The sequence below is a fragment of the Microcaecilia unicolor genome, chromosome 9 (genome assembly GCF_901765095.1).
Source record: "Microcaecilia unicolor chromosome 9, aMicUni1.1, whole genome shotgun sequence".
Classification (NCBI taxonomy): domain Eukaryota; kingdom Metazoa; phylum Chordata; class Amphibia; order Gymnophiona; family Siphonopidae; genus Microcaecilia; species Microcaecilia unicolor.
The window spans coordinates 224,237,368-224,252,247 of record NC_044039.1 but is presented as its reverse complement, the minus strand read 5'-3'; the positions used below and the strand labels follow the sequence as shown (position 1 = coordinate 224,252,247).

Genomic DNA, 14,880 nt, shown 5'->3' with positions numbered 1-14,880 from the left:
TCTAGATTGTTCACTTGTCTTTAGATTGTTCTCTTGTCTTTTAGATTGTAAGCTCTTTGAGCAGGGACCGTCCTTCTATGTTTAAATTGTACAGCGCTGCGTAACCCTAGTAGCGCTTTAGAAATGCTAGTTAGTAGTAGTATCTTAAATTTCGTTTTTCTGATATAGAAGTGAAAGTCACAACCTGAAAAGAACGATTGGAGAGAAAGGAAGCAAACCATGAGTATAATGCACCAGAAATCCCTAGAGTAGATAAGTAAAAGAGCAGGAGAGAGTGGTCAGTAAGATCAAATGCTCCTGAGAGATCTAATGAGACTGCTAGGACTATTTTGTGCTGATCAAGATGGGAATGTATTTCACTGAGGAGAGCTGCCATGATTGTCTCAGTGCTGAAATGGTGACAGGACTCTGGTTTGTACAGAATCACTTGCTGTTTTGAACATTTGTATTTTTGGTTTGTATATTTGATAGCTTCTTATTATGCGTTTTTTGAAGGTGATATGTTTTGGGTTTTAAAATTGATTGTTTAGCCTCATCACCTCTCTGGTGTGCGTGTGTGTGGATGTTGTAGGGCAGAGCTAGCTACAGCATAGCACCTTATATGCACTATGAGAGGGAGAGGGGGTAACAGTGTGTAAGGGTAGCTTATTTGTATGAATAAAACTCTTCCCCTCACATTGTACAAACACAAGTTCTTTTGCTCTGGGAACTGACATGCACAAAAGCAATTCAATTATTTTAAAAATAATGTTGTTTATTTACATGCAAATGGGAGAACAAAAGTGAAAACACAGTAACTGTAAATTATATACAATTAAAGGCAAATGCAAGATAATTCAGGAAAATGAAAGACAAGTGTTCTTATCAGAAAATAGGTCAGAGCGAATACATATTAAACTAAGTCTAGAAACAGACCTTCTGTCATCCCTTTAGTAACAATGTGAGCAAGTGCAAAGTGATGCATGTGGGAAAGAGGAACCCGATCTACAGCTACGTAATGCAAGGTTCCACGTTAGGAGTCACCGACTAAGAAAGGGATCTCAGTGTCGTTGTTGATGATATGTTGAAATCCTCTGCTCAGTGTGCTGCTGCAGCTAAGAAAGCAAATAGAATGTTAGGTATTATTAGGAAAGGAATGGAAAACAAAAGTGAGGACAATTTAATGCCTTCGGTCCATGGTGCGACCGCACCTCGAATACTGTGTCCAATTTTGGTCACTGTATCTGAAAAAAGATATAGTGGAATTAGAAAAGGTACAGAGAAGGGTGACGAAAATGATAAAGGGGATGGGATGACTTCCCTATGCGGAAAGGCTGAAGCATCTAGGGCTCTTCAGCTTGGAGAAAAGACGGCTGAGGGGAGATTTGATAGAGGTCTATAAAATAATGAGTGGAGTGGAACGGGTAGATGTAAATCGTTTGTTTACTCTTTCCAAAAATATTAAGACTAGGGTGCATGCAATGAAGTTACAAAGTAGTGAATTTAATATGAATCGGAGAAAATCTTTCTTCACTTAACATGTAATTAAACTTTGAAATTCGTTGCCAGAGAATGTGGTAAAGGCGGTTAGCTTAGCAGGGTTTAAAAAAGGTCTGGGCGGCTTCCTAAAGGAAAAGTCCATAGACTATTATTAAATTGACTTGGGGAAAATCCACTGCTATTTCTGGGATAAGCAGCATAAAATGTATTGAACTTTTTTGGGATCTTGCCAGGATTTGTGACCTGAATTGGCCACAGTTGGAAACAGGATGCTGGGCTTGATGGATCTTTGGTCTGGCCCAGTGTGGCGATACTTATGTACTTATGTAACAACAAAGCTGGTATGCAACTTGCATGTAGATGAGGGCAACAGATAAACAGCTTTGTGCAGAAGATTCCCAGTAGGTCTCAGCAGTACTGGCAAAGTGGATAGCTGGCAGTAACCTGAGTGATGTCACCTCAGATTGGATGGAAAAACCAGCTCCCTCCTCCTTGGTTTCGAACGCCTCTTCATGCAGTTCTGGCAGAGGCAGAAGTCCTTGAAACTGGTACGCTCTTTTCCCATGTTCTGGATCTTCTGACATGTGGAATTATTGCAAAGTCATGTAGTATCAGGAAATTGCAGTTCCAGGTCTCGGGCTGCACATGATACAGTGATGTGTCGTTGGTTCATTCCTCAGGTCTAGGCTTTGAAGTAGCTTAGTCACCATGACTTAGTGTCTGTGTCATAGTCCAAGAATGTCAGGTGATTACATTGGGTACTCGGCTCTTGAGCAATCCTTTTCTTCTTATGCAGAACCTTGGTAGGAATGAGAGCATAGGTAACGCTGTACTTAGGCATGTCTGTCCCCAAGCTCTCATTTATAGTTATACTAGGGCGCTAGCAAGGTTTTTGTCGGCAACACCCCCCCTGCCAACCCCTTCGTTGTTGTGGCATTGCTCCGCCCTCAACGTCATGACGATTGACGCGAGGGCGGGGCCCATAGCGATTTCCCACCCCCCCGCCTCCCTGCCTCCCTCCCTCCCTGCCAACCCCTTGGTTGTTCTGCCATTGCTCCGCCCTCGAGGGCGGGGCCCGTAGCGATTTCCCACCCCCCCCCCCGCCTCCCTGCCTCCCTCCCTGCCAACCCCTTCGTTGTTCTGCCATTGCGCCGCCCTTGAGGGCGGGACCCGGAGCGATTTTGGTGGCTTCACCACCATGAACCTTCGAACCTTTTTGAAGGAAGTCAGGGCTTGGCTTCACTGACGTCACTGTCTTCAGAACGTTGAGGGTGAGTTTTATATATATAGATAGGTAGAGGTCTTTTCCTTTGTGTAGCATTACTAGATTTATGCAGCACTGTGCAAACACATGTAAGAGAAGGTCCTTTTGTTTTTGAACCTACAGTCTAGTCAAAACATACTGGACGACAAGCTCTGTGTATGGTCGTGTAAATGGTATGACTCTGGAGAGAGTGCATATGTATGTTTCTCCGAGGACAAGTAGGCATAATATTCTCACATGTAGGTGATGTCATTCATGGAGCTCGGTGCAGACAGTGCCAAGTGCGCTGCCACTTTAAATCTGAGGCAGTGCCCTCACCACTCATGCCTTCCTGCCTGATGTTCGAGCATGGGACCAACAGTCTAGCATTTTCCACGGAGCAGAGAGGTGTTTTTTAGTCTCTCCTCAGCGTGTGAAACTTTGCCTTTCTGGTGCCTTCCTTTTTTGGGGGTATTTCATTTTTCATATTTGTGACAAAATAGTGGGATTTTAAGCCTGTAAAACTGCCTTCATTTTTTAAGTATATTTCTTCTATTGGCCAGCAGATGGTGTACCCGTTCTACACTACAAAGTATTTTGTAGACCTCTATCATATCCCCCCTCAGCTGTCTCTTTTTGAAGCTGGAGAATTCTGACCTCTTAAGCCTTGCCTCATATGAGAGGAGTTCCAACCTCTTGATCATTTTGGTCGCCCTTCTTTGAACCTTTTCTAATTCTGCTATCTCTTTTTTAAGATACAACAACCAGAATTGCATACAGTACTCATGGTGTGGTTGCATCATGGTTCAATACAGAGGCATTATAATAATCTTTGTCTTATTTTCTATCTCTTTCCTAATAATTCTTAATGTCCTATTTGCTTTTTTGTCCACCACCATACACTGTCAGAAGATTTCAGCGTATTTTCTTTGATCTTTTTCTTGGGTGCTGACTCCTAATGTGGGTTTTAGCATCAAGTATCTTAAGATTTGGATTCTTCTTCCCAATGTGCATCACTTTGCATTTGTCCATTAAAGTTCATCTGCCATTTGGATGTCCAGTCTTCCAACTTCTAAAGTCTTCCTGCAATTTTTCACAATCCACTTGTGTTCTAACACCTCGGAATAGTTTTGTGTCTGCAAATTTAATCACCTCGCTCGTCGTTCCCATTTCCAGATCATTAATAAATGTTAAATAGCACCGGTCCCAGTACAGATCCTTGGAACAGTCCACTATTCACTCTTCCTTATCTGAGAGAATTGACCATTTAACCCTACCCTCTGATTTCTATCCATGAACCAATTCCTAATCCACAACAGAACTTTGCCTCCTATCCCATGACTCATTCATTTTCTCAGGAGTCTCTCATGAGGAACTTTGTCAAACACTTTCTGAAGATCTAGATAATTTACATAGACTGACCACCTTTATCCATATGTTTATTCACACATTTAAAGAAGTGAAGCAAATTGGTGAGGCAAGACTTTCCTTAGCTAAATCCATGTTGACTGTGTTCCATTAAATCATGTTTTTCTGTGTTTTCAACAATTTTATTCTTTATAATAGCTTTAACTATTTTGCCCGGCACTGACATCAGGCTTACCGGTCTGTAATTTTCCGGATCACCTTTGCATCCCTTTTTAAAAAATAGGCTTTACATTGGCCACCCTCCAATCGTCTGGTACTATAGATAATTTTAACGGCAGGTTACAGATCATGAACAACAGATCTGCTGTTTCATATTTGAGTTCTTTCAGTACACAAGAGTAGCCAAAAATTCATTTATGTTGTGAGCCTGGTAGCTAGTGATTCCCACATGTGAGAATATTATGCCTACTTGTCCTCTGAGAAATCCATGTATTCTCCAAGGACAGCAGGCATGTTCTGACATCCCTCCTGCTTCCTCTTGGAGTTGTCTTCTTAGCTTTAGTACTGTACTGCTGTTTCCATTCTCAAGCTTCAGGCAGGAAGACACCTATCCATGCGTGATGGGGTCACTGGCTCAAATATTTTTGGCAGTGTCTGCACCGGGCTCTGTGGATGATGTCACTCACATGTGAGAATATGTGTCCTGACCTTGGAGAACAGATGCTACAGGTAAGTAACTTAGCTTTCCAAAATGTGAACGTATGCTGTCTTTGTGATGAATTGTAAAAAATGGTGGGAGCTCAGTGTGACTATAGTGGGTAAATACATATCCTACTTGGGGAACTGTGTGAGCAGGAATTCTGTGTATGAGAAACCCCAATAACCATAGGAGCTGTAAATGCTTGCTAGACTGTGGTGAGCATGTGCACTCAAGAGTTCTGTGTGTATGTGAGAGTCTGAGGGGAATTATATGTATAGTGTCAGCTTTATTTTCCCCTTGCACTCCACAGCTTCTCCTTCAATGTTTTCTCTCCCTTTCTTTCCTACAGCCAAGCCAGATCAGTCTGGAAGAGAACATTCTTGTGTCTCGTTACATCAGTAACCCCTTACTCATAGATGGTAAGTTATTCTGTGATATAACAATTCCTTACTCCCTCATTCCCTCTTGTTATAGATGGTAAATTACTCTGCATCAGTCCCATCTTCCGGTTTATTCCTAGATGAAATGTCACTCCCCTTTCTCTTTCTTCAAAAACAGCCTAAACTGAAGTTACCAGTGATTATTAGCTAAGCTTTATACTGATACTATGTTAACTTTAAAATAGTCCCTTTAAATGTAGCCTGCGGAACTGTAACAGAGACTTTGTCAAACACCTTTTGAAAATCCAGATACACAAAATCAGCCGGCTCTCTTTTATCCACATGTTTATTCACTCCTTCAAAGAAATGTAGCAGATTGGTGAGGCAAGATTTCCCTCCATGTTGGCGTGGTCTTATTAATCCATGCCTATGTATATGCTCAGTAATTTTGTTCTTTATAATAGTCTCTACAATTTTGTCTGGCACCAACGTCAGGCTTGCTGGTCTATAATTTCCTTGATCACCTCTAGAACCCTTTTTAAAAATTGGTGTTATATTGGCCAACCTCCATTCTTCTGGTACAATGCTTGATTTTAAAGGTAAATTACATATTAGTAACAATAGCTCTGCAAGTTCATTTTTCCATAGCATCCCATAGATCAATTCAGAGACTTTTGTTTATGTCCCTTTACCAGCAGGTGGAGATAGAGAGAACTTCAGAGGTTTACCATATGTGGTCATGTGCAGCCACCTTAACTTCAGTATTCCCTATATATAGCAGGTGGATGGTCAGCTCTGGATTGATTGGTTCCTGGCCTGGTCCCCTGCGTCTGGTCAAGCTTCTGGGGTCTGAGGTATCCCGGTCCTGGGACTTGAGTGCACACCTGGTGGTGCCAGGTCCCTCCCTTCCTCCCCCATTGCTCCCTCTTCTCTGCCTGACTGGGGTTTGTGGTTCTCACACTCCTAACACTGGTGCATCTTGTCTGTACCTGAGAGGGGGGAGTGCCCCCACCCCCTCTTTGGAAGAGGTGACAGTATGCAAGTCTCCTAGAAGCCAGGTCCCCGCTAACAGTTTGACCCGACCCCCTTCTCAGACCTCCTCTCTTCTGGCTCCCCTGCCTTTGCTGATACCTTTCTTTGATGAGTGGTTCCGAGCCATGCTCGGGGAGGAGGTGGTGCAGATGCTGCAGTCGTAAACTGCTTAGGCATCGAGGGTGCTTGCACCAATTGTGGATCAAACCCAGGTTCTTTCTGAGGCTCCTTCCATGCCGGTGCATTATATTTCAGGGGAGAGCAGTCTTTTCTTTACGACTATGGAGTGAATCATTCAGTGGAGCCCTTAGCATCTGATTTTATTGACGCAGGGCTCATAAGATTAGTGACAAGATTTCTGCTCTTTATTTATTTAATGTATTATTTATGCTGGCTAAGTCGGTTTATGAGAGTGCATTTGCTTGATTAATACTATTTCACTAAGCACAAAATAGCACATTGCACAGAAAATATCACTATATGGAGTGAGCGACCCAATAAATGACGTGCTATATGCCACCCATTAGTGGTCTTGAGTGACTACCACATGGGTGTTTAAAACTCTGATGGTGCTCCTCTCATTATATTGTATTATCAAGACAAATCATTGTATTTAGTACATTTTCCTGGTTATGTTTGTTCTATTGAACTTTTCTACCAGTGAAACAAGGGATTTTTTGAGTTGAGTTTGGTGCAGAGATCCTCGACATTGCACCTTGAAGGGTGTCAACGTCTACCTCAATGCGTACAGTACAGCGCTCAGTGTCAGGGGAGGAAGCTTCCCTGGAGTCATAGAGTAGGGCTGTACATTCATTCTTAATTCTAGATTAAATCAACAGTGAATGTGACATTACATACTTGATCATGGTCTTTCTTTGTTGTTTCTGAGACATAGGTCATAGACGTCCGCCCAGCTCTGTCCTTATGTTCCAACTGCTGGAGTTGCCGTCAAAGCCTATTTGAATCCATCTTGTCATTTGCGAGACAAAGACCGTAAAAATCAATGGAGGTTGACTTTAAGTGAACCACCAATGCAGCTGTGGCTCTGACATTATGAGCCGTGACATGGTCCTCCAGAGTCAGCTCAGCTTGGGCATAAGTGAAGGAAATGCAATCTGCTAGCCAGTTAGAGATCGTGCGTTTTCCGATGGTGACTCCCCTCCTGATGGGATCAAAAGCAACAAACAACTGGGCGGACTGTCTGAAGGGCTTTGTCCGCTACATGTAAAAGGCCAATGCAGTCTAAGGTGTGCATGCTGCTTTCGCCAGGGTGGGCATGAAGATGGGGAAAAAATGTTGGCAAGATAATCAGCTGGTTTAGATGGAACTCCAACACCACCTTCGGCAGGAACTTAGGGTGCGTGCGGAGGACTTCTCTGTTGTGATGAAACTTAGTATAAGGTGTATCCACCACTAGGGCCTGAAGTTCACTGACCCTATGAAGTAACAACCATCAAGAAAATGACCTTCCAGGTCAAGTACTTCAGATGGGAGGAATTCAGTGACTCAAAAGGAGCTTTTGTCAGTTGGGTGAGAATGACGTTGAGATCCCATGGCACTGGAGGAGGTTTAATAGGGGGCTTTGACAAAAACAAACCTCTCATGAAACGAACAACTAAAGGCTGTCCAGAGATAGGCTTACCTTCTACACGCCGATGAAAAGCACTAATTGCACTCAGATGAACCCTTACGGAGTTGCTCTTGAGATCAGACTCTGACAAGTGTAGAAGGTATTCAAGCAGGGTCTGTGTAGAACAAGAGAGAGGATCTAGGGCCTTGCTGTCACATCAGACGGCAAACCTCCTCCGTTTGAAAGAGTAACACCTCTTAGTGGAATCTTTTCTGGAAGCAAGCAAGACCCGGGAGACACCCTCCGAAAGACCCAAGGAGGCAAATTCTAAGCTCTCACCAACCAGGCTGTTAGAGCCAGAGACTGGATGTTGGGATGTAGAAGCGACCCCTCGTGAGGAGGGTTGGAAAACACACCAATCTCCACGGTTCTTTAGAGGACAACTCCAGAAGAAGAGGGAACCAAATGTGACGTGGCCAGTAGGGTGCAATCAGGATCATGGTTCTGCGGTCTTGCTTTAGTTCAGCAAAGTCTTCCCCACCAGAGGTATCGGAAGATACGCATACAGAAGGCCTACTCCCCAATGTAGGAGAAAGGCATCTGATGCTAGTCTGTCGTGGGCCTGAAGCTTGGAACAGAACTGAGGGACCTTGTGATTTGAGTTGAGTGGTAAAGAGATCCACCGAGGGGGTGCCCTATGCTCGGAAGATCTTGCGGGCTACTCCCATATTCAACGACCACTTGTGATGTTGCATTACCCTGCTCAGCCTGTCGGCCATACTGTTGTTTACGCCTGCCAGATAAGTGGCTTGGAGAAACATGCCATGACGGCATGCCCAGAGCCACCTCTGGATGGCTTCCTGATATAGAAGGTGAGATCCGGTGCCCCCCCCTGCTTGTTGGTGTAGTACATCGCAACCTGTCTGTTTGAATCAAGATAATTTGGTTTGACAGCTGATCTCTGAAAGCCTTCCGAGTACTCCAGATCACTCTTAGTTCCAGGAGGTTGATCTGAAGACCTGTTTCCTGGAAGGACCAGGCTCCCTGAGTGTGAAGCCCATCTACATGAGCTCCTGTATAATTATGGTACAGCCAGAGACCCCCCCACTGGAATGGTGGCGGGCCCAGTCATAGAGCTCAGGCCATTACAGACCTTGGCTGAGTCAGAAATCTGATGGCTGACATAACTGGGAGCTTACTGGAAAAGTATGGCCTAGTTTGTAGCCCAGATTGAGGCCTAAAAGTTAAGTCAATAGATATGGAAACAAAATGGAGGATTTCAACACAAAATGGAAGCCCATATCTGTTACAAAGTGGAATTTTCTCTAATGTAAGTTAGAAAAACAAGTTGAGAAATAAGTGAGTCATAGCAGGTGCAAAGAAAATAGGGAACTAGCTGTTCCAGAGAGGAGGGAGGCTTCCTGTGAGCAGGATTGTGGTCAGCTGGTCAGCTGGTGTGAGAAAGGAAAGGCGTAGCAAGATAGAAGCTACTCATTAGCATGAGCCAATCAGTGACAACCATGACATTAGCATAGATCCAATCAGGTATATCTACTGTCATATTATCCATATCCTGAGGGCACCTATAAAAATCAGGGTATTTCCTGGTTTGAGTTAGAGAGAATAGGGTTGCCACTCTCTCTCCAAGGGAAACCAATGTGTCCAGCAGAATTGACAAATTACCTAATTGCTTTCCCTTGTAAAACCTCTAATTGATAAAAGAAATTATAAAAGATTAGCAAATAATTAACACCTGTTTGCAGCTTATCATATTCCTATAATTAATTGTACATGCCTGTTGTCCATCACTGATTTGACTTGTACCTTGGCAAATAAACTCCTCATTCCAAATGATGATTTGTGGGCTTCACTTAATGATCAAAGGCTGTAAGTATAAATGCATTGTATAACTTGTAATCTAAATCCAGTTTGTCATAAGGCTGGTATCTTTTCCTTAGATCTAACATCTCCCTTAGAGGCAATAACTCCTTGATTACCCCAGTACTAGTGTTATTTAGAGATGGAGTCAGATTAAGGTCACTCTAGCCTTCTTGGGGGGGCTTGGGACCCCTTAATTCTCAACATTGGTGACCCTCCGTTCGATTTGAACACGCCACCAGAATTTTTGTCAAAGTGGGGTTACTTATAGTTCTTGACTAAAATTCTGTTGTTTTATCTTCCAATTGATTGCTGTCCCTCATAAAGATCCAGAATTTCCTCCCCGGTGTTTCATACCCCTTATTACAGCATTCTCCTTTCTCTCTCTAAGCTTTCACTCTTTCCTGTGGTTAAGCCACTGCCAATTTCCCTTCCGTTATACTTTTCTATCGCAGTCAGTGAACTCTGTCCGTCCTTTCGTATACTCAGTTCTTTTCTCCCTGTTCTCCTGTCCCTCTTCCTCTTATGTTCATTCTCGTTCTGAAAGCTCCGGTTTACGGTGCTCTGCATTCTAGCCACTTACGGGCATAATACTTTTGCCTGTTTCCTATCTACGGCTGTGGGTTTTTTTTTTCTGCACTATTTTGTTTTTTCTCTTGCTCTTTTTAGTGTCATTCTCCCAATTCCCCCTCCCTTCCTCTATCTAGATTTCTTTTTCCTATCTTTGCATGCATTTGCGGTCCCATTTCTTCCGATTTTGTAAGGCTTTCACTGACTCTCTCAATTTACAAGTGCGTAGCTGCTTAACTTCCTCTTTTCTTCTGTAAGTGCCTGGCTCCCTGGGCGGTGCCCACTTCCTTCCTCTTCTCTGCATTTTCTCCCTCTCGTATCTGCTAATCTCTAACTTTGGAATCTATCATTAAATCCTTCTTTAATAATGTCTTGTTCTGTACTTTGTATTTGCTTCCGTTGGTCACTACAGCACCTTCCTTTTCTTTTGGCTATGTTCCCTGCTCTAGTCTGTCACTCTGTTACATTGTCCCTCTCTCTTATATACATGCTGTCTGTCAGTAAGATTATGTTCTGCTCCCTGTCAGCTATTTATCTGCTATACCATCTTGTCAGTTAGTTCTCTGACTATAAATATACCCTATGACAGGTCTGTTGCCAGTTCTAACTATTGTCAGCAAGTACATCTTATGCCTTGAGCGCTTGGTGTCCGTTTATGCACCGTAAATGTGATCTTGTGCCTTTACTTTTGACAGACTGCCACCATCTTCCGTGTTGATAATACTTTTGCTTTTCTAACACACCCTCCCATTATGGGCGTACCTAAGGGCGTGATCGTTGGTATCACTCCATCCTTTGGGCACACCCCTGATAAGTCTCTCTCTATCCTGTCTTTCACTGTTTTTTTTATATTTCTATTGTGAAATAAATTTATTGGATAATCAGTTGGATATTACTATAAGCAATTGATTGTTAGCATTCTAACCAAAGACTATTATAAGGATATTTACATTTGATACTTTGCAATGTAATATTGGGAACTGTAATTGTGTGAGTCCGTTTTTGGATTAGGACAAACATATGCAGCATTTGTTTAGCCGTGAGGGGATCATTGAAGTGACAATCTGAAATGTAGTTTCATGATAATATGACTTAGAAGCTATTTGTGTATCCTTTGCCTTGTTAGTATGGTATTTCTGTCTCCGGAACTTGGTTTATGGCATTATTTCTGACTGGCATGATTAATATGCATTTGTTTCCTGTAAGAACTGTGTGCCTGTAACTTTTCAGGATGCAAGTTAGATAGTAAACCACAGATTAGCTTTGCCGTGAGAAGCTGGGGTTTTCATTTTTATTAAGACTGTGATACCGTGCTTGCGTTCTATAGGTAAATGGTGTATGCCATCGTTGTCAGTTCTATCATAAATACTGTTTTATAAAGGTGTAACTTAGTTTTATGGCATACTTTTCTGTAGGCATTACACAATGCATATTTATTAGAAATATATTCCTCCCAAATACTTATCCTTTTTATAACCCTCTGTATACGTGCACTTTTCTGCAAAATCAGTTGTGTTTGAATGCTTTTTACTTTCAGTTTCATGATTGTGGCGCTGGCTCGTTGTTTTCTTAAGGATAGACTCTGTTTCTGCATTGTAATCTTAACCCTCCTAGAACATTAATTTACAACCTGGTTTTATTTTATTAGTTCTGTTTATTTATTCTTTATCTTCTCCGATGTAGGGAAAATTACTTATCTGCTTGCTCATTGGGTTCTAATGCTTGTCTATCAATCTGAAAGTCCCACCTCCCTCCCTCTTTAGTGCATGTCATTTTTATTTGCAGTAAGGTATGAAACCACTCACTTGTTTTTGGTACAGTAATACTGTGTTCACATTTTATACATAGCTCATTTATGACATTGTTTCCTGTTGTATCGCATTTTCAGCTTTATGCAAATTTAATCTGCTTAACTAGATTTACAGGTACTTTTTCTCCGTAAGCATCAAAGTTGTAAAATTACTTATCTTTTGATGAATCATTTAGTGGTCTGCAGAGTTCGTTGTATGTGCACTTCTCTACATGCTGCAGTGTGCGCATGTATTTTTTGCTTTCACTTTTAAGATTATAGCACTGCATCGTAGGTTTGGTTTCCTAATATTGGCTTTGTTTTTGTACCATCATATTATAAACTCCACAACACTATATGTTTATTTAATTATTATTTTTTTTTTCCCTTCCTTCTTCACTCTTATTCTCCCCGGTACTGGGGAAAATATAAAGCTGCTTGATTAATGGTTTGCAATGCCTGTCCATCTATCTCTAAGTCCCACCCACTTCCCCATTTTCTGCATGTCAGATATTTTTCAGACTTTGACTTTTATCCTTGTACCGCGCTGCTCAAGTTTTGTGTTTTTATTTTATGGTCATAGCTACACAACTTTTTCTTTCTCTACTTTATCTTCAATTAAAAAGGCTTTCCTGTTGTACTACAGGTATAACTGAACGAAAGAATTTATTTGTACTATTTGCCCTTGCATTGCAGTCTTTTTTATTGTTACTGTTCCGCTCTAATGCTTTAGAGTTTCCTTCTCCTGGTTTGTTGAGTGGAAAATATATTGTCTAGTGAATGATGAACGTGAAATTTTTCACATTTTTTGTCCTGACTAAGGTGTTCCAACTAAAGGCTCTTTTTATGACTGTGCCTTCCCCGAAGAGCTTACATTTGTTTTGTTTTGCTTTGGAATATTTCGTTTTTCTCTCTATTTTTCTACCACTTCTATAGTAATTTTCAGGGGCTTTTCCCTGGGACATACTATACTTTTATTGTTTTCTTATATACCAGTGTCATGCTATAACCATTGGTTTTGATACCGATGTCCGGGACTTACACCCATTTGAGGGCCACAAACCCTTCAATGGATGACGGTATCTCAATTAGTAGGAGCAGACTTCCATTCCATTTTCGGAGTGGCCTGCGGTTTCGGCATTATTGCCCACATATGAGTTACTTGTATAGATGACCGCGGGGTTAATAAAGAGACGTCTAACGACTTTCGTTGCGATTGTGTACAGGTTGACTCGGGCATTCAATATTTTTGGAGGGTTAGTCTTATACGGGAAGTTTTCCTAACTTTTCAACGTTCTAGACTGGTTAGTCATATACGTGATGTTTCCTAACCACAAATTTTTGAGTGGATTGTTGTACACGAGAAGTTCTCAAGCTACAGGTCCTTTGGGGTGATTAGTCGCACACGAGAAGTTCAATCGTATACGAGAAGTTCAATAGTCAGCGGAAACCCATGGGACCGCTACTCTCCGATTCATGACACCGTATTCGCTGGTTTTTTGAGTCCTTTTCGGGAGTGTTTGCAATGTCCCTTTTTGGGGCCTCTATCATGGGCTGGAGCTCATGGCCATGTATACGGGATAGTTCTTGGCAGGCTGGGAAACCGGGTTTCTTTATGTCTTTAGAAGCACACTCTGGGGAGTAGTTTTCATTAATTAGGGGTAGAGTAGTATAAATATATAATAGCTGACACTAGGTATTTATCCACTTATTCACCCACTCTTTGGGTACCTCCCTGTTTGCTGTTTTTATTTCTCTGTTAACGTCACCTGCGGTAAAAGCGTTGAGCTTTCCGCCAATTGGTAATTTTTATTTTTGGGTCTCTATGTTGGAGTACATTAGCAGATGCGTGAGTATGATTGTGTTATGTCTCTGCATGTTCTACTATCAGGATAATCATCACATGTTTTTGTAAACTGTTAACAAATTATTATTTCTAGGTCTCCCTGCTATCTCTGAAGCTGCTTTTTGAACCACTGACCTTGTACCAGGTTCTAGGTCTGGTCAATATATATATTATTACAATAGTTCATTTTTTTCTATAGCATGTTACAGGTCTGAAGCTCATTTGTAGACCACTTGCTCACTAGGTCCCGTGGTTATACATATTGGGTGATGTTGTTCACTACCCTTTATGTCATATCTTCCTCTCCGCACCCAACACCAGATACTGGTGATCTGACATCTATTCAGATCTCTGGTAAAGACTTTCCGTCCGAAACAAACCTTTCTATTTTGCGGTTGATCTCCCTATACCACCGAGAGTTCAGAAGGGCATAGTGATCCCGCCAACTGTTCTCGTTCTCAATTGATTTTCTGCGCTGGAGAGTACATTGCATGAATCGTGAGTATATTTTCATTTATTGTATGTGTTACTATTAAGCTTGCCTTTGTATACTTTCATGGCCTGTTGGATTAGCTCTAATTTAAATGTTTTATTTTACCAAATTTAGGATTAAGATTTTGTCCTCAATACAGAGGGACCTCTTTATGTTTGACAATAACTGTGTCTGTGTATGAGTGTGGTTTTCCTTTTCTGTCTGTGTGCTGTGACTTGTGATTGGCTACTGGAATATTTATTTTTATGTTTTTTGTTTTGAAACCCTAAACAATTCCTTAACTGTGCACAATTCCAACGATTGGTTTTGAACTACATTTAGAAATAACTCGCTTCATCTTCTGAACTTTAAGTTTTCTACGTATCAGGATTAGGTGATTTTTTTAATTTTATGCCTATATGTTCCCATGTGTCCTGTGGTAAATAGCATAAACTAAACCAGCTAATTATTAAGGAATCATTTCTTTAGTTTTAAATTAGTGCTTTAAGGTTACTCTGAGAGATTGCCTATCAACTGCAGTGGTAGTAAATCT

The 14,880-nt window shown here is 41.6% G+C and overlaps 1 protein-coding gene across 1 annotated transcript in view; it reads left to right on the top strand.

The window, feature by feature from the left end:
* TTLL5 (tubulin tyrosine ligase like 5) overlaps window positions 1-14,880 on the top strand; it is a 482,374-nt gene that overhangs the window by 76,615 nt on the left and 390,879 nt on the right. Inside the window, exon 8 of the mRNA XM_030213729.1 lies at window positions 5,140-5,209. Within this exon, the coding sequence (XP_030069589.1) occupies window positions 5,140-5,209 (70 nt within the window). The remainder of the gene's footprint in view (window positions 1-5,139; window positions 5,210-14,880) is intronic.